The sequence below is a fragment of the Onthophagus taurus genome, chromosome 6 (assembly GCF_036711975.1).
Source record: "Onthophagus taurus isolate NC chromosome 6, IU_Otau_3.0, whole genome shotgun sequence".
NCBI lineage: Eukaryota > Metazoa > Arthropoda > Insecta > Coleoptera > Scarabaeidae > Onthophagus > Onthophagus taurus.
The window spans coordinates 9,450,486-9,476,049 of record NC_091971.1 but is presented as its reverse complement, the minus strand read 5'-3'; the positions used below and the strand labels follow the sequence as shown (position 1 = coordinate 9,476,049).

The window sequence follows — 25,564 nt, the reverse complement described above, 5'->3', positions numbered from 1 at the left end:
TTTCCGATCTTTTGAATACCTACACCGATAATGATCTAACGGTGGTTTGACATTGAAATTATGTCAGAATCCTTCTATTTGTGGAAATGTGTATAACCAGTTATCGAGACCAAGCTTTGTTCCTCTTAGCAGTAACAAAGGTTGACTTTGAGCATCGATTACTGCTGAAAATAAAGTCTAAATTTGAAAGAAATACTTATCAGAATCTTATAGAATTAAGAATTGAAAAGTGACACTTACAGCTTATATTATCGTTTGAACGTCTTTAGTGTTAGCTCGTACTTTATTTCATCGGATTATTTTTAGCTAAGATTCTTAAGATGTGTTATCACTGCGCCTTTGAAATTGGATTTTTTTACCTTTATCCGACTACTCTGTGTAGTAAGTTCTTGTTTCACCAAATTGCTTGAATTGCACCCTCATCTGTTCCAGGGTGCGGGTGCCTTCTGGAAATGTTACAAATGGTGAGCGATGATCTTCATCAGTGGTTTTTATAGAGCGCATTTGTATGCGGACTTGTGTCCTAGTTCATATTTAACCTACGTCAAGGCCTCTGTCACCTTTCTTCTCCTTTTTGGTTCAGTTTGTGCATATCTGTTACACATATTTTACTTTAAATGTGTTATTATTTTCTTTCTCACAAAAGAATCTTACAAATTTCGCCTTTGATATTGGTGAGTGTGTCTCCATATCAAAAACTTCGTTTGAATACGATACTTACGCCCCTGTTTTTCTCGTCAATATGTGGTATGTAAATTAAAACACTTGAGATGCAGCATCTAAAGAGGTAGGTAAATACTTAAGCGCTATTTCTACAAGTTTGCACTCAATACGGTTGTATCAAGTACTTCGTGCAATAATTTTTCCTAGCGCGTCTAAAAATAATCAATAACAACTTAATGTAATATTGCGCGTAGAATTTAGCCCTTGTGCGTAGAGATTATCCTTGTGGTGGACAGATCGAGTGATCAGGGCAGAGTAAGATTTGACTCACACTACCATTAATCAGATTTTGACTAAGAGGGAGCACGCTTCTTCATATCATCAACATCAACGAAGTACCTAGGTATAGCATTTAACTTCCTCACGTGAAACACTCTTTAGGATTTAATTACTGCCAAAGTAATTCCTACAATTCTACGTACCCTTGATGACATAACATTTTGGTCATCCAGAATCATTTCAAAATCCAAAATCAACCTCAAACACTATAGTTGCAAAATGGTTGCCCGATACCTCAAATGAAAAACCTTGCCAACCCAACCCAACCTAACACAACCGAACCCAAACCATGTAGCCAGAATCTCATTTGTTGAAAGCTATAGTATACAGTGTGCAGCCATTATAGTCGCCGCAGGGTTAACCATATACTTGCACTTGGTTGCATTTTTTCACTATGACAATCAGATCACAAATTATATTCATTTGAGAGTATCGAGTAGCAGAAAAACGTCATGTTGAATCAACAAATGAGGTTCAGGCGACATGGGTTGGGTTGGGTTGTAATGAGTTAGGTTGGGTTGGCATCGATCGTTTTGGCTGGTAGCACTATTTTTCTTTGCTAATAATGATTCGGTAGAGTAATCATTGCTGTGACCTTGAGTTAATCGATGACAAGAAACCAAAGGAGTAAACAATAAAGTATTTTTAATTTCACTCATAAAAGCATGTGAACCTATGAACTTCTAAATCTTTCCCATCACTTAAATGAAACGAACGCATTTAATTTTTCATTATTAACTCTGATTCAACTGGTTCTCATTGATTTCTCGCAATCTTTGCGTCCGAAATATCTCTTCGTTCCTACACTACACAAACTTCTCAAGCAGCCTTCAAGTTATTGCAACTTTTTATTCCATTCTATTCGAATTCAGAAATTTCTCCAATTGAAAGTTTTAACGATGTTTGACTTTTTTATTGTTCTCAAGGCATTCCTAAAATAACCAATTAAATTATAATTCGTTATGAATTGAATACACTAAATATTGTAATATTTTCCAATCGATGCGGCATATGGGATGAAACCATTAATTACACTAACTGTAGTTGATGTTGATTTATAATATCCAACTAGACTGCGTAACATTGCACATGACAAAACAATACGGTTCTGTTATTAACTGATTTATAGCTAACAGATTTGTATCTGTAACACAAAAAGAACTTTTACCCTCTTTCCATAATTCACGATGTTGTTATTGATTGGGAAAGTTTGTCTTCCTCTTGAAAAATCAGAACGTAAATATCCGCAAAGGAAACGAGGACGTGGTTCCCTTTAGTATAGTTGGAAGGTCTCCAAGAAAATTTGACGCGACGATCCTTTTCAGAATGTATCACCCTATTACATGTTCATATAAACTTTTTTCCCGAACTAAATTTACGATGTCCTCGGTCATCACGTGAATTTTCCGTTTCAGTTGCCACTGGAAGCGGCAATTTACTGGATTCAGCACGGAATGATGTTCGTAGTGCCTTATTATCTTTTACGACTCGGAGGTACGCCTAGAATAAAGTATTAAGATTAAAATGAAACTTATTCTTTTCTTTTTTGTTTTTTTAGGGGTTTACAATGTAGAAGAGCTTTCGGATTTTAGTTGGAACGTTCTCAGCTACAACATAAATATTGTATATCATTTCGTTATTCTACAGACAATCGCCGCTGTAAGTATTTCGTGAATGACATAGCTTTTAACTTTTAGAAAAGTTTTGAAACTTTGAAATTTCGTATTCAAGATAACCCCTCCATCTCATTTATAATTCAACGGCGACGATTATAAAGCTTCCGCTTAAATTAGTTAGAATTAGTCACCATTAATAATAATTTTAGTAATCTTTTTCTTTTTTTTATCGTTTCAGCCAACTGAAGTAAATTTAAATCACATGCTCTGTCCAGCAATACTGGATCCGTTTGAAGGACCTTATTATAGGATTGCGGCTGTTGTACACCAGGCAATTTTATGCCCGTTGATATGTAAAGCATTCTGTTTGATATCGACGTTTTTTCTAACACAATTTTGGCCGACCAAAGTAAAGAAAACCCTGTGCTGCGAAGTTTACGCGCCAAATACAAACGGTGATCACTCACATCAACACAATGATTAAGAAAGAAAAGTATAACAAAAATTTGAAAGCGGCAATTTAAATTTTTCCTAGCCCAGTCAATAACATAACAGGTAAACGCGTTACTGGAGTCAATAACGATGCTGTTTCTTTTTTCTTTTCTCAATCGGCGAACAAAACGAGCGGAAACAAGGATAATAAGATTATACATATTATATGAAACGGAAACTCGAGCACTTTATATTAAAGTAATTGAACATCGTTTTAAATGAACAAAAAATAATAACTTTAAGGGTTATTAATTAATAGGATGTACAGCAACAAAAAAATACAAGATTGTATACAAATTTTATGTTTTTAATGAGGATTTTTTTAAGATCCTGTAAATAATTTATTTATTTTGTTTTTATTAGTGAAAATATTGTAATCAAAACAATTTGAATCTACCTGAAAAGTTTTAAACTTTAAATAACATTATATTTTTTTTAATCTTATTAAAAGTAAAGTAAAACCTCAATTTAAAGGGTTAATACGCGGAAGAGAGTGTCCGTTTTAGCCATAAGTGTAATTCTAGGTCTAGTAACAGTGCTAGTGCAAAATTAAAATTAATACTAGAGTTAGAACTAGAAGCATTCGGGTTTAGCCGCACGTCTCTCAAGACGGCTAAACCCGAATGATTCTAGTTCTAGGTCTAGTGTTAGTTCTAGTTTTACACTAGCACAGTCACTAGACCTAGAACCTTCCATCTTCAGACGCACGGCTAAACCCGAAACTTTCTACTTCTAGGTCTAGTGTTAGTTCTAGTTTTAGTTCAATGAAAAATATACAATAAAATAACGCTGAATAACAACTAAAATAAAAACTAACACTAGCATTAGACTATTCCTAGAACTGGAAACATTCGGGTTTAACCATGCGTCTCTATTTTTAGTTCAATAAAAATATAGACCATTCTAACGAAGTCCGTTATATTGAGGTTATACTGTATTATTTAAAAGTATGTATTATATTTAAATAACGCGCCACGAAGCTTTATAATTAAAAGAATAAGAATAAAAAAAAACATACTTAGTAGAATCGGGTATACATAAATCTAATTTATTTAAAAATTTATGAATACCCAAATTAAGTTTCTTTAATTCTTAAAATATAACGAATCTAGTCGCATTTTGCAAAGAATAAAGATATAAAACAACTTTTCACAGTTTGCCTCACAACTTTTTATGAAACTAGAGGTTTTTCAAAAGAAAACATAGACATTCTATAATTAAATTAAAATAATAGCGGACTACTGATTGATACAAAAAATAGACTAGAAATTGCTAAAAAGAAAATAGAGTATTCAAAAACAAAATTTTCAGTTTTACACTTTAAATTGTTTAAATCCAACTCAAGAAAAAAAAAACAAAAAAAAAATGAAACAAATTACACAATTAGCTTAACTTTGTACATTAATATTGCTAAAAGAAGTTTTTTTTTGTATAATTATTTTAAGATTTGCAAAGGAAAATAAAATATATATTTTGCAATAAAGATATTGAGTATTAGAATTAACAAAAGTAATTAATTAACGTTTTAATGAACGTTAATAACGATTTACTTTACGTAAGAATTAAAAGAAAAATGCGACAAAATGAATGAAATGTTATAGCAATACATAAAAAGTATTTTGAAATGATGAAAAGCAGGAAAAATACTGACAAGTAGTTAGCTCACATGTTATGAAAACTCACTACAATGTAACTAAATAATAAAGAGAAATAAAATTGTTTTCAAAAAGTTTAAATGTTGTCTTATTTATATTTTATACAATATAATTAATTAATTGATATTAAAAATAATACAATTAAAATTGGTGTATTTTTTCGATTCCCTCTTGCAGCATTTGTAATAGGTGGAAACAACGGATACCAAATATCTTCAAACATCGGTCTTGTTCTCCCACAAAGATGTTGATACTTGGCTTGAGTGCTACATTTCAAATCTAGATCACATTTACTACAAGGTACTCCTTTCTCGAAAACTTTTTCACCAATTTTCCTCACCGTAGGAAAATAATGGCAAACAACCAGCGCAACGCGGATATTAAATTCCAAAAAAACAACCGCTGTACATCCAACATACTGAACTGGTCCTCTTAAAATTTCTTTAATCGCCAAATTATTTTCCAAATATTCGCTTATATTAATATAATCGCGCGCTTGAAAAAAGAAATAATCCAAACTATCAAATAAAATTTGTTCATCTTCCGGTTCGTTATCTTTTAAAGCTCGATGAAAAATCGTTTCGGCAACCAAACCATCCGCAACCGCTTTACACCGACTCAAATGAACTCTACATTGAGTCGCCCAACAATTCGACGAATATTGTAGTTCAAAACTATAACTTACCATGTGCATATTTGAGGCTTGGACGCCCTTAAATTCGTCACGTTCATGAAGACCTCCCGCAACGTTGTTTCGCATCACATTCAGTTTCATTACAAAATTTCTTAACGTCTCGTTACTTAACGGAATCGATTTAAATGATTCTTGACAAGATTTCGCCACCGAATTGTAACGACAACAATTGTTAATTTTTAAATCACATCTTGCTTTACAAAAATCTGTTTGATCGTAAACAATATTGATTAATGTAGAAAATGTGAAGAGTTTTATTAAATTTATCATATTTTAACTTAATTTTGACAATATTTTTTTGTTGTCATAAATTTTATTATAATCAAAAAACTCATAAAGTTTTTTCTTTAGTCGTAATAGATTTTAATAGATGGCGGTCAATGGGGAAATTTAAAACTACAAACCAAAACATTAGGCCAAATTCCTTTCTTTTTTTCTCGTGGTGCTCTGAAGACTCGAAAGTCCTTCTTACTGCCATTTTTGCAACTCCAAAGACAACAAGACGGCAATATTTTTGTAAATAAGTGGTGAGATATCACAGTATTGGTATTGCAATACGCGATTTGCGATAATGGTTGCATACTTGCAATAATGACGTCGGGTACGATAATTAATTAACACACTGTAGATAGCTATTTACTACTTAGCTTAGTGGCATCGATCTCCAGACTTATATTATATAGGAAATATTGTATTTATTATTATTAATAATGAAAATAAGGTAGAAAGATACCTAAAAATTGTAAATAGTAACATTTATTGCAATTTATATATTATACAGAGTGTCCAAAAAAAACGATAAAATATTACAGCTATACAACTTGATATTCGATTTGAAAATTTAAATAAAAATTAATAAACTAAATTAATTAATTAAAAGATATAATAATGTATACTGAAAATTGGTGAGGTAATGTTCGAACTGGAAATTCTGCTATCGGAGAGCAAAAAAATAAATCGAACAGTTTTTTGTTAAATGCAAAAAAAAAATACGCGCAAAAAGCTGTACAATTTAAATACATATTTACAATTAATTAATTAAAATAAAACGAATGTTTTAATTTGGGAGAGAAAAAATTTTTAAAAACACACACAAATACAACAAAAACTTTCTTTTCACAGCCCATACGAAGAATAACGTTTTTGAAAAATTACCAATTTGCTGATTAGAAAAAAAAAAGCAAATTTAGATTTAGACAGCTAAAAATTACGTAAACAAATTGAGGTAATAAATTAATTATTAATTGTTATAGCAGAATTACGAATGACACAAACAAAAAGTTGCTGAATAAAAAAAATAAATACATTCATAAAATATAACCTAGAATAAAACATTAAAAATTAATAATAAAATCTTTTTTATATATTCTCAACTACATTTTTAATGAGTCCCACATATTATGGCAATAAGCGATATTATAATGATTAGCTTTTTTTTTATAATTGTTAAAACATCAATTTTATGACACATAATTTTTACAAATAAAATTACCATTTTTCCTTCCATTAAGTTAATTAATTGATTAATTTCTTTATTGTTTCAGTTATTATTATTATACAGAATATTCCAAATAATCCACCTATTAAAACAAATTTTAAACGAATATAAGTTTCGATTATCTGGGATGATTTACTACTCAAAATTGAGCTCGTACCAGTCTCGTGAAGGAGGCGTTTCTTTATAAAACGTATAAAACTATCATTTTCACCAAGCTCTATGTAATACGTTTATTACGATTTTTTAATTAACGTTGTGTTGCAGTCATTTTTGTTTTTACTTTTTCTTTTGTGAAGATAAAAGGCATCACGTGTGTACGGTGTTTTTTTTAACTAGTATTTTACGTGTACTTGTAACTTTCATGGAAGGTAACTTGTCGATTCAGACTATTAGTTCAGAGATTAATGATTATTTCCATTGTTTTAATTGTTTTTTGGCCGCTTATTGTCTACTGTAATAAATTATCTTTAATATTATCAAATTTCAGTACGGATATTTTATTAATCTATATTTATTAGCCAATTTGCGACCAAAATAATATCCAAATTTTAATTATTATTATGTATGATACGCATTTTTATAAATAAAACTGGTATCTAAACCCACAATCTTGATAAGTCGGTGGAGGTAAATCATATATACAATCACACCCCCCATAAATTAATTGGAATTAATGCAAAAGCAAAAAATAATGTAAATAATTAATTGCAAAAAGCTCAGATCAAAAAATAAGTGATAAAACTACTATAAAAATTAAGATCTATTTTTTTGTAATAAAAATAAAATTGTCCTAACTCTTTTTTTAATTATTCTTTTAACTCTAAGCAATTGTAATCACAAATGAAATGACTATTAAACCACATAGAATGTCCAAAAATTTGTTAAACACTCCTAAGTATATCATAAATTATCATAAATCTATGTAAAAAATGTAAATGAGTTTATGCTGTACTCGAATTATGAGATGTCCCACTTATAGCACTAAAAAGTGCCATACTATTCCTTTTAAAACTTCCCGTGTCATCGTGAGGCCATAAAGACTCCCCAAACATGGTTGATAATGACATACAGAGCCTCTTGTAATTCTGGCGTAACATATCCTGGTATTCTTGCTGCTCTTGAGAAATTATTTTGCTATTTATTTGCAAAGCAGCATAACAAATTTCGAGAAATTTCCTAATTTTAAGAAAATAATTTATTTTCTTGATTTAAAATCAAAAATTATTTTAACTTACCGATAAATATCTTTTAATTCCTCCACTTTATCTTCGGGATACAAACCTGATTGACTTGTATCCAGAAAAACGGAAGCGTAAGCCATCGGGCCTGCATTAACTTGAACGCAGACGCTTCCCTGAAGTCTTAATTGCAATTTCTTAGCGTCCGTGGGTTGAGTAAATACAACTTCTTCTAATTCAGATACTCTCGTTTGCATTTCATCAATTGCTACTTCGATTGGAGTTAATTCAGTTATTTTTCTATTAATTACTTGAACGCGTTTTTTAACATAAGGAAACGAATACTCAGCTAAAAAACAACATAAAACTTATTAAAAATTTGTTAAATAAAAATAAAATTAATTACTCTTTAAAATTGTTCTTCTTTTCCATTGTTCCTCAGGATTTCCTTGACTTTTACCATCTTTAGTAAATGGTGTTTCAAACATAAAATGAGATATATCATGATTTTGTTCAAATTCGGTTTGTCGCTCCTCAAGTTCGTCCTTTTCAAAATAAGGGGTAACGTGAGTAACTTGAATGTAAGCGTATCGTTGATCTAAATCCGATTGAACGATTGTATTCGAATCTTGAATCATTTTAACAACATCTTGCCCGAATTTCTCACAATACTGTTTATAAAGTCTTTCTGAAATTTCGCTCAAAGTGGTCACTTTCGGTTCTTTATAAACGTACTCAACCCCACTGTCGTCTTCAAAGTACATTTGACCGAAAAATCCAACGCGATAAAATCGCCCTAAAAGTCGTTTTCCCGATTTATTCGCATCGAGAATTTTTCCGTAATTTTGAGCCAAATTTTGATACGAAATTTTTAAGTATTCGTAATTACGCTTTTTCTCGTAAATTGGAATTATTAACCGATATAATTCCCCGAGTAATTCGTAACGTTCTGATTTATCTATGTAACCTACACAAGCTTCTAATTGTTCTAATAGTAAGTATTCGGTGTATTGAATATCTTGAACGCCAGCATCCAATTTTAAACCGCGTTCATCTTTCGTTATATTCGATGATATGTTTGTGAAGGCTTCCGCTCCCCAATTTTGAATATTTTTTAATTTTAAATATTCAGCCATTAAAGCGGCTATGTGTAATTGACAACAGGCAGCCTAAAAAATAATTAAATCCGTTATATCGATTTGCAGTATTAGAAAAATTTACCTCTGAATAATTTTTATCTTTAACATGATTTTTAGTCATTGAATCCAACCAAGTATGTCGTAATTCCGGAGTAGAAGCATAAGAATTAGCTAAACTATGTTGTAAATCAACCAACATTTCCGGATCATGATGATGTTCCCGCATTTGGGCTGTTGCCATTAAAACCGTCCGAACTCTTTTAGTTAAATCTTTAACCTCGACGGGAAACCCAGTTCCTTTCATTGCTTTATCGCTTGTAGCATAACTATTAATCAGCGACAAACTTTCTTGGAATCTTGCGTTATTTAAACCGACGACGTTCCCTAACATTTGAGAGACTGATATGATAACTTGTAAATGCATGCGAGTTAAACCTTTTCTTCCGGTGAATTCGAAATTGCTTCTCATTAGAAGGTAAAGCATCGCGCATGATTCTTGTCGAACTGACGCTAAACGGCTGTTACAACATTTTAATAATTCGTAACATAAACGTCCGCATAATCCGGCGCTTCCCTTAAATAAAACGACGGAGTAATTGTTAATAAAAGCGCGCATTCCCGCAAAAACGTGTTTAAATAAATTCTCACTTTGACCAATTTGCACAAAGGTAATATAAATATCGAAGATTTTTTTCATCGTCGGATTATTCCCATCATTAACCAACAAGTTATTCCGAAAATTCATACAATACAACCCAAGGCAATCTAAAACAATTAACCCAATTTCGTTCGTTAAATGTTGTTCTAAAATTGCTTGTTGTTTCTTTAAAACTTCGTTTTCAGAGTGAACCAAGCTCTCTTTTTCGCGAGTATGTATAATTAAAGTTCCAGTGGTTTCATGATTAATATCGGATGGATTCATCCTCGCGGGTAAAGTATGCGCTTTAGCAGATCGATTTTTAATATTATCTGAATTCGTTGTTTTAACAACGGCCACATTTTTCTTCCCAACGTATTTAAAACAATGCAAACTAATTTGTAACGATGAGAAAAAATTTACAACATCCATTTCGGCGCATTTTTGCCACCAAGAAATTAATTGGGAATCCCCTAAATACTTTACGACAAATAAAAATATTATTAAAATATCTTTCACTTCGGCGTGATTTAATTTATCATAACGATGAAAATGAGATGATTGAGTTGCGCTTACTCCCCTCCTGTGAGTTTTTACATCGCCATTTTTTAATTCGTGACTTTCTCCACGAACGATCGTCGTTTCTTGAGACACAACTGATTGGTTATCACCGGATAACGTTGAAACGTCCGATTCTAAACTTAAAGAACTAAATCCGTTCGAAATATTGTTTTGTCCGGCGATTTCGTCGTAAAACGTTAAATTTTTTAAATGCATCGGACTATCTTGGTGAAAAGTATAACGATTTTGTCTTGAAACGACTTCGTTACTACTTGAAACTGTACTACAACGATTCGAAAATAAATAAGAACTACTTGTTGAAATCCGATTTATCGCACTTCCCCCAAATTGATCATCTAATTTCTCGTTAACTTGAAATCGAGTTAAATTTTCTAAAACAATCCCTAACCATGGCACGTAAATCAATGCGATTCGACTCATTTGCCCATTTTTTTGATAACGATCATCCATTTCATGTTTTGCTAATAAATCTCTTAAAGTTGTTAAAGCAACCTTTCTTACATGAGATATTTCATTCAACGACGTTTTTACTTCTTGCAATAATAAAGCCACTATAAAATGATGTTTACAAAAATCTTCTGAAAGGCAAAATTCTTGTAAAAAATCAGGTGATCGATTTTTCGGTGATAATCTCGTGTGTTGAATCGGTAAATTAAACGCTATATAATGTTCGTGGCTACAAATAATTTCGAGAAAAACAAATTTGTATTCTTGAAGTACGCGGGAATCCCCAGGATTAAATTTATCCATGTAAGAATTTATTAATTTAAAAACAAATCCACGGTCCATTAAAGACAAACATTTCTTTAAAAAGGTTCCAATACTTTTATTCAACTCTTGAGTTTCTTCTGGCATATCTTTAAATTTATTTAAAATGTACGAAGTTAATATTTTAACCATATTTTCGATTCTATCCAAATAATCTTTTGAGAAACGTTCGTTTCGATGCATTTTAATTCTTTCAGTTGTCAATAAATGTTGTGCCATACTTTTTACGATAACATCGAAAAAGAATAACGAGTGATGCATAAATTTATTAACAACCAAAAAATCTGTATTGGTCGGGTTTAAAATAACCGGTAAATGTTTGCACATTTCTTCATGTACAGAAACAGATTTTTTACACTCAGGTGTTACAAAAACATACTTTACGTACGATTGAAGTACTTCTTTACGTTTCGCCTCATAAACCATATTAACCAAATTAATTAAAACTCGAATTATATTTAATCCGATTTCGTCGCTATTCGTTGCTACCAATAACGTAAAAAGTTGATTCAAAAGTGTTGGTAAAAATGTTATTAAAGTTGTTAAATGAATCGCGTGTAAAGCTTTTATTATTTTGCAAGTTTCACTTTCTTGAGGTAATGATGAAGGTTTTGGATTTAATAATCTTTCAGCTAATATGAAGAGATTATAAAGGTGTTGGTCCCGTGTGTTTACAGTTGAATGCAAATTAAATTCAACGGTGAATATTGAACGTTGCGAATCTATCCACGTTATTTCAGGTCCAGCATTCTAAAACAAATTAAATTATAATCATTATAATTTAATTTTTTTTATTCTTACCCCTTTTCCTAATCCAAATGGATGTATTGATAAATATCCGGGTAATAATTGCGCAGCAACCGGAATATGTTGAATTTCAACATTCAATTTTCCCTTCTGTAAGAGTGGTAACCAAGCGTATCCTACAATACTTTCAACTCCATTATCCTTTTTCTTGGCGATATCGCAAGAAATGTGATAAAACGTAAACAATAAATGATGATTATTGTGTAAATGGATCGGTAATCGGATTTTAATTTCTTCGTACCAAGTTGGAATTGTATTATGATGAAGGACTGCACAAGAAACTTGGGACACTAAAACATTTTGACCTGGACGTCCATAAATGTACTACAAAAACAATAAAGTTATTAAAAAAGGTTATCCAGGGCGCGGCAAAACAAAATAAGTGATTTTCAGGCGATATTTCCACATAGGGGTAATTCAGAATTCTAGGCGGCCAAAAGTGAATCCCACAAAATTAGAAAAGCCAAGCAGGCCAAATTTAGAACAAAAACTAAATTGTTTAAAAGACCAACTTTTGCTAAATCTGAAGTGAAATCAGGATGGGCCATAAAAAGAAAGACGTTTTTCTCAAAAATAATCACCTCTGGTTGGAACATTCGAAATTCCCATGGTTACGCAATATAGGCCAGGTCGACGTCGAAAATCATTTGGAGAGTCGAGTGAAAGGAGTAAAGAAAAACAGAGGAGCTACGTTCCACTTTAGAAGACAGAATTGTGTGAGTGTTATAATGTTATACAGCAAGCAAAAAAAGAGTGTTATCCGCCCCTGGAAACGCACACAGCGTCAAAATCCAACTGCAACCTTTAGTCGATATTACCGTTAAACGCTTATCTGAATTCTTTAAAGAGAATAATAGTAGATCAAGAAAGGGATACATTAAAAATTATATGTAAATCGGGATGCAATAGATCACAGCAATCACAGTTCAAGCAAAAATTTGACGAGGAAGCTGATTCAGATGCAAATATTTTTCAGAGCTGCTTAGTACCTGTGCGATTAGTTTGTGGCAAAGACCTTGAAAGAATACTATGAGAAAATCCAACACCTGCTTCTCCACGATTCTGCCGCTAAATTTGATTTCGTTTTGTCAAAGAAAATACTGAAATACGTCCAAAATATCTTAAAGTCTTTAACCGCAACTGAGGTTGATATTGATGGAAAGAAGTTTTTCGACAAACATCTGTTCATAATGACAATGGTTGACGGAAAAGTCTGCAACGCATCTACTGGCACATCTATAATTCGTTGCTACATTTATGGTGCGACATCCAAAGACTTTAACCAACTAAATAACAAAAAACTAATTTCATTTGAAGCTATTGAATTTGGGCAAAAATATTTTTCAGAGGTGCTTTGTACCTGTACGATTAGTTTGTGGCAAAGACTCTGAAAGAGTACTATGATAAAATCCTCTCCACGATTCTGCCGCCCAATTAGAATAATCAAAGAGAATAATGAAATACGTCCAAAATTCCATAAACTCTTTAATCGCAACTGAGGTTGATATTGATGGCAAGAATTTTTTCAACGCTTTACCATAAATAGTGTTTATAATATTTACCTTTGCAATTTGAGGACTTTTACTAATTTTTTTTACATGAATCGTCATCATTTTCACTCTAGTACATGTGGTTACATTTGTTCCCCGAGTCACCGAAACACCCTGTATAAGTCGTTGCTACATTTGTGGTGCGACTTCCAAAGATTTCAACCAACTGAATAACAAAAAAAATTTCACGCGAAGCTATTGAATTTGGGCTGTCAATTTTACATGCAAAAACTTATGTTTTGTTTTTCGAAAGCATTCTCAGAGAAAGAAAACCAGAAAAGAAGAAAGAAATGGAAAGAGAGGAAAATAGAAATACAAGCCAAATTTCGCAAAGAAATACGAACAGATTTTATGAGAATCCGAAATTAGCTTCAGAGATTACAGGCATCAGTTACAAGTTCATTTATAGGTTGAAAATCATACTGGAAAGCGGATTTCAAGCAGATTCTTGATAGATGTGGAAAAATACGACAAATATGCACTGGAGACTGCTCGTTTATATGTCGAATTGTACCCTTGGCATCCAATGACACCGACAATACACAAGATATTAATTCGCGGAGCAATCATAATAAAAAATGCATTAGTACCTATTGGTCAACTATCTGAGGAGACAGCAGAAGCGCGCAACAAGCATTTTAGGACATATTGCCAAAACTTTTCAAGAAAATTTTCTAGAGTCCTTTAATAGAGATATATTCAACAGACTTCTCTCATTAGCACAGCAAACCCCAATGGTTCTTCCACCAAAAAATGATGAAGAAGGAGGAAGTTATTTCTAAAGAAGATTAATTTGTTATTTTTTCCTTCCTCAACCATATTTATCATAAAATAAACTATTATAATATCCTTTATATCGTTTAAAAACCTTTGCCAGCAACCTAAGTAATAAAAAAAAATTGGCCGCGTAGAATGCTCAAATACCCGTATATGGGGTGGTAATAATGTTATTAATGTCCGATTAAGGGTTAAAAATAAAAATTAAATTAAATTACCGGTAATCCTACTGCATTTGCAGTATCTTTATCTCTCAATTCAACAACGCACGCAATATTTCGCGCCCTAGTAAACATTTTTTGTGTGTCAAAATTTAAAGTATGAGGATAAACGTAAAGGTGATTTATAAAGCTTGTGTAAGGATGAACGTCTTTTTCTGAGAGGCTTTCGAATTCGGTTATCTCAATCGTTGGTTCGTTCGTTGCCGGAATCGGAAATGGTTTTAAAGGAGATAACGAAGTTGTTAAACAATCTAAAACAAAACAGGAAAATTAAAAATGTTATTTATACAATATTTGATTAATTTTACTTTCAGGAAATTCGCTTAATGGTTCGATTTTAATCCGTAAACTTCCGGGTATCACAGTTAATTTACTGAACTTATCCGGTTTTCGATATTCAGCGAGAAGTTTTAAAAGTTCTTCGTCGGTTAATTTATTATTTTCTTGGCGGTATATCGCTGGGAAATCTGGTGTTGTATCTAATTCGTTACTGTACAACCTAAAAAATATTTTTAATAATTTTTTTTATTTCTAATAATTTTTTATTTACCGAAATAGTGGTTTTGCAGACCAAGCAAACGGCATTCGATAAGATCCTAATCTCTGACAACTCGCTATAACACTCCTATAAACTTTCATAGCAGCTTTAGGATCCTTATTGACTTTAATGTAAGGTTCCGCAGCTTGATATATCCCACCCTGTAAAACTTTTTCGATTCGAACAACCAAAAAAATATCAGGGTGAGCGTTTGTAATCGACATTAAAGCTTGTCGGGGGTACAACAACCACTCTCTGGGTAAATTCGATGGTAAATCAATGTTTAAATCGATTCCTTTACAATCCCCCGAAGCTAAACAAGAAGTAAAGATACCACGAGCTGAATTGGTGTTGGCGTCAAAATGAAAATTTTCAGTCAATTTGCGTCCGTTTTTAGCGTCATAAAGACATAAAGTTGTGTAATATGGTTCGATTTGAGATGGATCTCTTTCATCTAAAGGCGCTTGGAGTTTAAAAGAAATCGTTTCACATTTTAATAAAACTCTGTGACCAAAAACTTCTCGATATGGTTCGATTTGATCGTGAGAAGGTGGTGGTTTATTCATTATTAAATGAGGGTATAAAGTAAAAAGTTTTGAACGATTTTCTCGCCTTGACATAGCTATACTTGTGTCAGTTTCACGTGCGTATTTAATTAATTGAGGATTCATGCTGTGTTCTAAACCTTTTAATGTTCCGTAAGGTTGTGGTTGAGTTTGTGATTGAACTGGTGAATTTCGATCCCTTTCTAAAGATCCAGCTCGTTTTTCTTCTTGCGCTTTATTTTGTTGAAGAACCGAAACTAACTTAGCTAACCAATCTTTAAATTCCGACTCATTATCCGCCGCCAAAACGTACGATTTTTGACCATCAGTCATTCTCAACTCAAAGCAAAACCTTCCCCTTTTACCATTTTTAACAACTTCCGTACACAAATCCATAACAATCGTTAATTTCGCTTCGCCTTTTCGTTCATCTTTAAACATCTCTAAAATGTAAGTTCCATCGACTTCTTGTCGTAGATGACAATAACGCCTTTTAAAACTTTTTGATCCGATATTAATTAAGATTTTATCCGAACCAATTTCAGGCCCTTTCATTAAATAACCTTCTTTAGTTATACTATCAGTTTGCGATAAAAAATCTTCGGGGGCATCATTTTCTATATCGATTTCATATATTTCTTCTTTCAAATTATCCGAGTTTAATGAATTTTTTGGGAGATCCGCGTATGAACCCGAATAAGCGCTATATTTATAATGAACCAAATTCCAATTCGATGAGTAATTATTTATGCATTGTTTCGTTAAAAGGTTACAGTCTTCCGTTTCTTGTCGCGTGGGTACAGTTGGATTTGTTGTACGATAACGACGTGGAAGTACCACTTGCTATTAAAACATTTATAAATAAATTTAATTTGCTCGAAAACAAATTTTGAACTTAAAAAACTTACTGAAATATCATCGGCTGGATATAATAAGAGCTCTCGTTGAGAATCATTTTGTAAAACTGTTTTATTTTTTAATACAAAGTTCTCAAAATCAATTGGTTCTACCAAATGTGGTTTACTCTGAAAACATATTCAGTTTAGCTTTCTATTGCTGAACTTATTTTTCAACCTGCATTAAAAAGAGATCCGAACGATGCACGTTTGTGTCTTCTTGATCTTACGCGAAAACTTCGTAAACGTCACCAAAGCTTTTATAGTGGGGATTTTTAATTTTATTATTAATTATTGCAAAAATTAAACAATTTTAAGATCCGAAAATGTTACCAATCCTTCTATTTTTACATAGTTTATTATTTCTATTCGATTGAGGGTAACGGCCCCATTCGACACAACACGAACTTTTTCAATGCTACTTTCTAAATAAATATTTGACGATTTTTTATTTTGGCTAATATTTCGTTTTTATTATTGCAGATAGTGTCAAAAAGCACCCAAATATGCGTTTCTTGTTTCGTGCATTGAATAGATATCAATTTACACCAAGTATCACAGGATATAGCAGATTTGATAAGGTAACTAAAGCCATAGAGATCCTCAAATAATACCCAGATACAGATGATTCAATAGCTTATCATTTATAGAGACTTCATGGGAATTTGAGAAGTAAATAACAAACACAATGTGTGGGCATCATTTACATTAAAAACAACTTTCACCAATACTTGTTCAGCTGTGATTTTGTGTACACACAAAATTTACAGCAATTTTATTGCCAAACCATAAACATGTTGGGTTTGTAATATTTACTTGCTATGAGTTGCTGTAATATCACTAACTTGAAAATTAAAAAAGGGAATTTGCTATAACATGTACAAATTCAATATTTATTTTCTAGGAAATACAAAAAGGTGTGGTACTGCCCTATTTTTCCTTATAGATAATTATTATTTTACCAATAGTTATAAAAATTACGACATTTTTATAACATAACCTGAAACTAATTTTATTTTGACATTCCATAAATTTTTAACTTTTTTCATCAATTAAATTTCCACGTAAATCTCCCCCTACTTTCTAAATCGATGCCAAATCGCGCGCAAAACGCAAAACTCGTTCGACCTTTATTTTAAAACCTAATCAACACATACATTTAAAAAAAAACTTTCAAATGGCATACATCAGCTTTAAATGTATGTAACCTTGTTCGCTTTTAAATTAACCACTTGTGTCTCGTCTAAATCTGTAAATAACAATCGAGATTAACGTAAAAAAACTTACTTGTGCGGTTGTCTCGCGTACAACTTGCGAGACCGTTTCGCGAAGTTGTGCCGCGGTCCCAGGTTTGCCCAGGTTTCGGGCGAACCTTCTCTCACTCATTTCCCCCTATTTAACCACTGATTTCTCTCGGGCCCCTTTTTTCAGTGTTCACACCGCGACCTCTTTACATCGATAAATGGGAATACACCCATGGTTACTTTGGGTTTTTAACAAATAATAGTAAACAACACGCTCGAATGACACACAGTTTGACATTTGACATGTAATTGAAGATAGAAGCAAAACCTGTTTTTGAAAACGAAAGTAACTAGACGGAACCTTCGCGTTCCGTGCATTTAATTGTGCTCCTTTTTGTGATGTTTATTTTTGGATAATGAATCTATTTATAAAATATTTTAAATAAAACGAAATTATGAAAAAACTTTATATTAATAAATTTATTATTTTTTTAAAAATAAATAAATCGATTGTGAAGTTAATTACAATTTTATACTTTTAAAATTTTTTTATACGCCATCTATCGGATAAAGTCTATTTTTGTTATCAAATTATTTAAAAATGCTTTCCTTTTGATTTATTTATTAATTTTTTATTTAATTTGTCTATTTAAATTGATGACAATTTTTTTGGTGAAAAGTTATTTATATTTTTAGCTAAATTCTAAATTTAACCTCAAAAACCCCGACATAACCTAAAAAACTAAAAATATGTCAAATTCGAACGAGTAAAAAAACTTAATGAAAAACGATTTCTAACAAATTTTTCCCCTTGGAAAATGGAAGACGAATTAGATGATAAAATAATCTATCAAACGTACGTATCCCATATGAAAATAATGTCACGTATAGCATGGGGTTTGCCGGTTAATTTGTCCCCATTAACTTGTGCTTCGTACTTGTGGAAAATGTTAAAAATCTACGTATTAAAACCGGAGATTTTTGTATTTGGATTGGTTGTGTTCGTTTTGGTTATGTACGTACAAACGGTCCAACTATGGAGTGCTAATTTATTAGGGCGCCTTCAATACACATTGGGGAAGACTGAGAAGTCCAGGATTCAAAAGCTGAATCTATTCGCAATAGGCGACGTTGAAAAATCAAGTTGGGAATTGAAGAATGGTCCGGTTGCCGCTTATGCAGTTCAGGGCCGACGTCCAAAAATGGAAGATAGATTTGTTATAAATAATGATATTAATAAAACGGGTGTCTCATTGTTTGCTGTTTTTGATGGTCATGGTGGCGAATTTGCTGCAAATTATGCTAAAGATAAACTCATTCAAAATTTACATAATAAAATTGTTGAGATTAAAGGATTAATTAAAGGGGATCCAGTTAAAGTAGTCAAAAGTGAGGTTTGCGAGGAAGAAAAGAAAGATCCTGAAAAACCTGTTACTCCAAATTTACAAGAAAGGAGAAAAAGCTTTCGAAAAACTTCCTCAACAACCGATGAATGTATAAAGGGTGCTAAAGAAATTACCGATCCTGAATTATTAAATAAATTAGACAACATCCGACCAATTTCTAGAGAAATTAAACCTAGCAAATTAGAAGTATTAAAAAAATCTAAACCAACTGATTATTTTGATCGTTTTGGTACAATTGATTATGCAAAATTAATAACCGATGAAGTTTTAGCTGCCGATCAATTATTGGTAGAAACAGCAAAAAAATCTATGGATGTTGCTGGAACAACAGCTTTAATAGCTATTTTAGAAGGTTTCAAATTAATTGTAGGTAATGTTGGTGATTCCCGGGGTGTCATGTGTGATTCAAAGGGAAACGCAATTCCTTTATCTTTCGATCATAAACCACAACAAATGCGAGAACGTAAACGTATTAAAGAAGCGGGCGGATTTGTTAGTTTTAATGGAGTATGGCGAGTAGCTGGCATTTTAGCAACTTCTCGTGCACTCGGCGATTATCCTTTAAAAGATAAAAAATTGGTTATAGCAGACCCAGATATTTTAACTTTCGATTTATCATATCATAAGCCACAATTTGTTATTTTAGCTTCAGACGGTTTATGGGATACATTCTCGAATGAAGAAGCTGTAGCGTTTGTTAAAGAACGATTAAACGAGTCAGATTTTGGCGCTAAAAGTATTACATTACAATCGTTTTATCGCGGTTCGTTGGATAATATTAGTGTGATTGTTATTAATTTTAAAGATAATTCGGTTTTGGATGGTCAGAATTAGGTTAAGTTACATTTTTTGTATTATATTTAATAAAGAAAAATTAAATGGGAATGTTCACTATTTAGGTTTAAGATTATTTAATTATTTTGAGGCGGTGCCAAAGAAGACCAAGATTAATTAACTCGACCATTAAAGAGGATCACATTTTTAAAACTATGTTAAAGGGATGAAGAGTATTTTTAATATTATATACAAGGTTTGTTATTTATATCTTTGTTGAGTTGTGAATGTTTACCATTGTAAAAGGGGGAAAATATATTTCATTCGAAATTTACTGCTTTTTTTTTTATTTTGTACTTGAGAGCTAAAGGGGTGTAAGTCCACTTTTAACAAAACTGAATTAATGCTCAAATAAGAATGCTCTAAAACCCGTTTTTAGTGCAAAATTAATCTAGACGCCAAAATTGTGTTTTGAAAAATAATTGAAAAGTTATTGACATATTGAGTCAAAAATTTATTTCTGTCTTCTCAACATTTTATTCTGATAATCATGGAAACTAATGATGAAGCAACGTTTGTCAAATTAGTGTTATATTCCTCATCTGACTCAGATATAGAAAGTGATTTAACCACAAAACCCAAATTAAAGTGTAAAAAACGAATTAGGTATGAGATAATTGGAAGAAAAATATACGAAAAGTTAGGAGACAACGAGGAATTATATTTGTCTACTAAAAACAGGTTCCTGCAGAATATCAGGATTACTTTAGGACAGCGTTTCTCAACCTTTCAGTATTCGGGGCCCAATTTTCAATACCTTTCCATATAATAATAAAATACGACGTATATTATACGTTGAAAATTTTGGCAGCAGACATCAAAATAGTACAAAATAGCCAGATGCAAAAAGGCTCACACCATTGGTGAAGACCTTATTCTTCCAGCTGTAATGGAGATTGTAGAAACTATGTTTGGAGATAATTTTGCCAAACAATTGCAATCCATACCTCTTTCAAATGATACTGTTGTCCCCCGAATTGGTGATATAGCCGAAAAGTTGCGTGACAAATTGTTTTCGATCAGCTTGACGAGGAATAAAGACGCTCATTTAATTGCCTATGTCCAATTTTTTGATGGTATATCAGCAGTAGAAGAACTACTTTTCAGCAAACCTATAAAACTTAAAGCAACCCCAGTAAACAAGAAACCTCTGTGAAACATTTCAATTTTAACGTACAGTGAATTAAATGAAACATCTTAGAACTACGTTTCATATACGTGACAGATATGTATCAAATACATTTCAGTAGAAATATTTATGAAATATCATTAAAATATGTAGCAGAAACATTTCATTTGAAACATTTCGCTACAATGTGTCTGAAACATGTCTGGAATATCTTCAGTACCGCCTGTGAACGTATCTACAAACATTAATTAATGTTTGTAAACAGAACTAACCTAAGGTAACATTCCTTCACGGTTTAATTGACAGTTCAAAAGAAAACTTCACGCTATGATTGGCATTACTAATTACTAAAGAAAACTTCACGCTATAATTAATGTTTGTAAACAGAACTAACCTTACGTAACATTCCTTCACGGTTTAATTGGCATTTCAAAAGAAAACTTCACGCTATAATTAATGTTTGTAAACAGAACTAACCTTACTTAACATTCCTTCACGGTGTAATTGGCATTTCAAAAGAAAACTTCACGCTATAATTGGCATAACTAATTACTAAAGAAAACTTCACGCTATAATTAATGTTTGTAAACAGAACTAACCTTAAGTAACATTCCTTCACGGTTTAATTGGCATTTCAAAAGAAAACTTCACGCTATGATTGGCATTACTAATTACTAAAGAAAACTTCACGCTATAATTAATGTTTGTAAACAGAACTAACCTTTCGTAACATTCCTTTACAGCACTCGCTTTGTTTGATACTTTAAATGATTTTATTAATGAGGCAAACATAGAGAATTGCGTTGGAATATGCATCGATGGTACAGTGTCTGGAAGAGTCCAAAGTGTACAAGCACTTGTGAAACAAAAATCTCCGCAATTTGTCTGAACCTATTGTATGATCCACAGAGCGGCTCTGGCTTCCAAAGAAATGGGTCCTGGTCTCAACATTGTGCTAACAACGGTTGTAACTCTAGTAAATGATATAAAAATGGGACTGCTAAAATTAAGAATCTTTAATGCACTTTCCAAAGATATAGGTGCAGAACATTCGACGTTGCTATTTTATGGCTTCACGTGAGAAATTTCTACGAGTTTATGAGTTAAAAGAGGAAATTGCCACTTTTTTAGAAGAGGAAAATTGCCCGGAAGCCGAAAAGTTTCGAGATGCTTTATTTGTGATGAAATTGAGTTACTTGGTTGACATATTCGACAAATAACAATCTTGAATCTACAACTCCAGTGATAAAGTTAGTGCTTTTTGTAGAAAGTTTGCAAATATGAATGGGTATGTCAAAACATACAAGGAAGACGAACAGGGTGAAAGTTGTTTTTGTAACAATAAAATGTTATTTAAATAGTTATGTTGGCACAGAATTTTAAAAAGTATTTTCTTGCTGACGACAAATTGGTAGCAAGTTACGAGTGGGTTAGGAATTATGAACTACTCCCGAATGTCTTTCAACTGCAGAAGAAAAATTTTCATAGACTTTACTGCATGCGGCGAAATTTAGAGAGAATATGAACTGAAAACAAGAACATTTTGTATATTATTGCCATTTTCAATATTCTACCTTTGCGAAGCCGGATTTTCTGCGTTGGCTGCTTTAAAGACAAAATGTAGGTCTGGACTTCCAATTACAGGTCCATTTAACGTGAGACAAGCAAACAAGTTGTTCTGTGTGAAGGGGGAAACCATATGACGATCAAGGTCTATAGGACATAAGGCAACCCAATGCCGATTCTCCTCCTCTGAGGGGCAAGGTGGGTCAGTGACGTAGCTGGTTCTATGAACAACACAACACGATGCGAGGTTTAAATATTTTATATAGACCGTACCACAGTATAGGCTATCTTTCCGACTGTATCGAACCAGTGACGTCAATCTGCGGGGTAATAATCGATACTACAGAGGCATAGGGAATTAGGTAACCTTATGTTCTATAGACCTTGTATCACGATAACATTTTTGACCTTGACCTTATTTTCAAGGTTATATGAAGGTCACGACCAATTTTTTAAATGACGCCCTATATATTTTGTTGTAAAATCTGAATCTGTGGATAAAGTCATTTTGGACTTATGTCCCTTTAGCTTTCAGGTACAGATTTAAATGATTTTTAAGGAAAATTTAAATTATATGTTTGAAAATTGTCTATATTTTTTTAATAATTTGACTTAATATCATACAATTTCAGTATAAAAGCGTTGTGTTGCAAAATTGTTCGATTTTATTTTTGAAAGAAAACGAAATCCACAACATACAAATAAGATAATATTGAGTTTTAGGTAATACAATAACAGTTGACAAACCCATTGAGACTTTTTAAATACAACGTGATACAAGAGAGATTACCATGTAATCATTTTATGTACTATTAACAAATTACACACTGCAAAGAAAAAAAAACATACATTTATAATATATAAACAAAATTTAAAACAGCTATAGGCAAATATTGTATTTATTTATTAAAAAAAAATATATAAGGAAGAAAATGATAAAAAGGACCTATTTAATATTAGCGAGTGACTTTTTTTTCTTAATTTTATTTAAAGTACTTCGAATTCATCGGAATCCTCGCTGTGTTTTGTTAGATTCGGCGAATGTTTCGGTGATTCAGCAAATGATTCCGAAAAATAAGCCGTTGGTTTATTTAATATAATTTCAAAAAGCATTTGGTTATCGGATGTAACAACGTGTTCCTTAATATTATCACAAAGATCATTAAAATCCTTTTCAGTTTTACAAAAGAAACACTAAAAAAACAACATAATTATAAGTACAGTGTGTTATTTAATTATCCTACCCAACGTCATTATTTGCAAGTATGCAACCAATATCACATTATTGGTATTGCAATACCCGATTTGCGTATTTGGTTGCATACTTGCAATGATAATGTTGGGTATGATAATTAATTAACACAGTGTATGAAACAGTTAAAAAAGAAAAACTTACTAAAGCTATACTTGGATCCATCGTTAATATATTCATTCTTGGCGCTTTTCTACAATGATAAGTTAAATCAACTAATATCTCATCTTCAGTCTCTTTCTTTCCAATAGTTCCTGATTTTTGTGTTGTATGAGGATCAAGACAAAACACTTCGTTACCCATAAAACCCATAAACCATAAAGCCATATTTGGTTTTCCTCCGATTATACCTAAACTTTGGTGGAATTTGAAACAATTCTGTAAAGCTTTTATATAAATTGGGTTGATTTCATTTAGTCCTAAGCGTAAAGGCACTAGCAGAAGTAGAGGTTTCCACGATATTCCACCAGTTTTACATAATTCACCTAATAAAAAAACAAATTTATAAATCTTTATTTTTAAATAATTTTTTTTGAATTTTTACGAATATCATTTATGATCAATAAATTATCAAGGGCAACATGAATTTCTAATGATGTCCAATCATCGTATTTTACTAGTTTTCTGAAAAAGATAAATTATTTTTTAATTTAATTTTATGTCAACAGATGGCGGATTTGAAACACTTTTTTTGACAGTTTTTCAGGTTATGTTTAAATAAACAAATAATTTTTTTAAATTTAAAACTATAATAACATTATTTACTTTAAAACTTGAGCCACAGTGTTAGGTCCAAACCATTGTCCTATAGCTTTTCCCTCCGAAACACCCATTTGGGCAATTTGATGAATGGAAAATGGAGCTTGTCTTCTATCCTCCAATCGATGTATAATCTGTAAATATTCTGCAGTTTTTGTTTCAGGACTCCACGTCCAATCCCTTCCTAGATGTAAATTAACGAGAGCTTGTGCCAAAACCATTTGACCACACCTCAACATACAACCCCATCCTTTATCGGATGTAATTCCTTCCGTATCACCAATAGGAACAAAGCCTTTCCGGTAGGTTACCCAAATTTTTGTACAAATGTCTTTTTTAATTTGTGCAGCATCTTAAACAAGCGGTTATTTTACGAATTTAATCGTTAGTTGATATTTACCATGTAAAGCATTGTATTTAACCCCTAAAATCCATACTGGGGTGTCCGTAGCTGGTATATCAGTGAATTCTGAAGCCGCTTCATCTGCGTAATAACCTTCCATTGTAATGGGCGGTGTAGAAGAACATAAATGCCACAGGATTCTCCTAACTAAAAATATAAAAAAGCAACAAGATTCGAGAACATGACTATGACTTGGTTTGTTTTTGTCTCCATATCATACTTCGCCATTTTATCCCATCACAACAGTTAGGCGTTTGACTGTCAGTCATTTCAAAATTTCCCGCCTTTTTATTATTTTCAGAAAATGAGAATTTTTCACTATATCTTTGAAATTATTAAACTAAAATTTAACAATTACTTTTTTTTTTATTTTTCC

General features: G+C 32.0%; 5 protein-coding genes across 5 annotated transcripts in view; 2 read left to right on the top strand and 3 right to left on the bottom strand.

Moving 5' to 3' along the window:
- LOC111428030 (transmembrane protein 164) overlaps positions 1-4,846 on the top strand; it is a 48,298-nt gene extending 43,452 nt beyond the window's left edge. Inside the window, exons 5-7 of the mRNA XM_023063424.2 lie at positions 2,418-2,496; positions 2,561-2,661; positions 2,857-4,846. Of these exons, the coding sequence (XP_022919192.1) occupies positions 2,418-2,496; positions 2,561-2,661; positions 2,857-3,102 (426 nt within the window). The 3' untranslated portion in view covers positions 3,103-4,846. The remainder of the gene's footprint in view (positions 1-2,417; positions 2,497-2,560; positions 2,662-2,856) is intronic.
- On the bottom strand, positions 4,836-5,743 carry LOC139429969 (venom allergen 5-like). The gene has a single exon (XM_071196475.1). It carries the CDS (start codon positions 5,727-5,729, stop codon positions 4,878-4,880), a length of 852 nt encoding a protein of 283 aa, XP_071052576.1. The 5' UTR covers positions 5,730-5,743; the 3' UTR covers positions 4,836-4,877.
- Positions 5,744-6,197: 454 nt separating this feature from the next.
- Positions 6,198-18,159, bottom strand: LOC111428061 (dedicator of cytokinesis protein Ziz). Its single transcript, XM_023063467.2, has 10 exons — positions 17,883-18,159; positions 16,608-16,724; positions 15,167-16,542; positions 14,925-15,115; positions 14,614-14,867; positions 12,063-12,392; positions 9,357-12,011; positions 8,542-9,304; positions 8,193-8,484; positions 6,198-8,133 (listed from the first exon to the last, which is right to left on the bottom strand). The coding sequence occupies exons 1-10, from the start codon at positions 17,979-17,981 to the stop codon at positions 7,899-7,901; spliced, it is 6,312 nt and encodes a 2,103-aa protein (XP_022919235.2). The 5' UTR covers positions 17,982-18,159; the 3' UTR covers positions 6,198-7,898.
- A 283-nt stretch (positions 18,160-18,442) lies between these two features.
- LOC111427970 (protein phosphatase 1L) lies at positions 18,443-20,353 on the top strand. The gene has a single exon (XM_023063351.2). The coding sequence runs from the start codon at positions 18,658-18,660 to the stop codon at positions 20,077-20,079; it is 1,422 nt and encodes a 473-aa protein (XP_022919119.2). The 5' UTR covers positions 18,443-18,657; the 3' UTR covers positions 20,080-20,353.
- Positions 20,354-23,655: 3,302 nt separating this feature from the next.
- On the bottom strand, positions 23,656-25,414 carry LOC111427880 (Autophagy-related 4a). The gene is made up of 5 exons (XM_023063237.2): positions 25,186-25,414; positions 24,792-25,137; positions 24,571-24,650; positions 24,171-24,511; positions 23,656-23,968 (listed from the first exon to the last, which is right to left on the bottom strand). The coding sequence occupies exons 1-5, from the start codon at positions 25,286-25,288 to the stop codon at positions 23,762-23,764; spliced, it is 1,077 nt and encodes a 358-aa protein (XP_022919005.1). The 5' UTR covers positions 25,289-25,414; the 3' UTR covers positions 23,656-23,761.
- Positions 25,415-25,564: the final 150 nt, after the last annotated feature.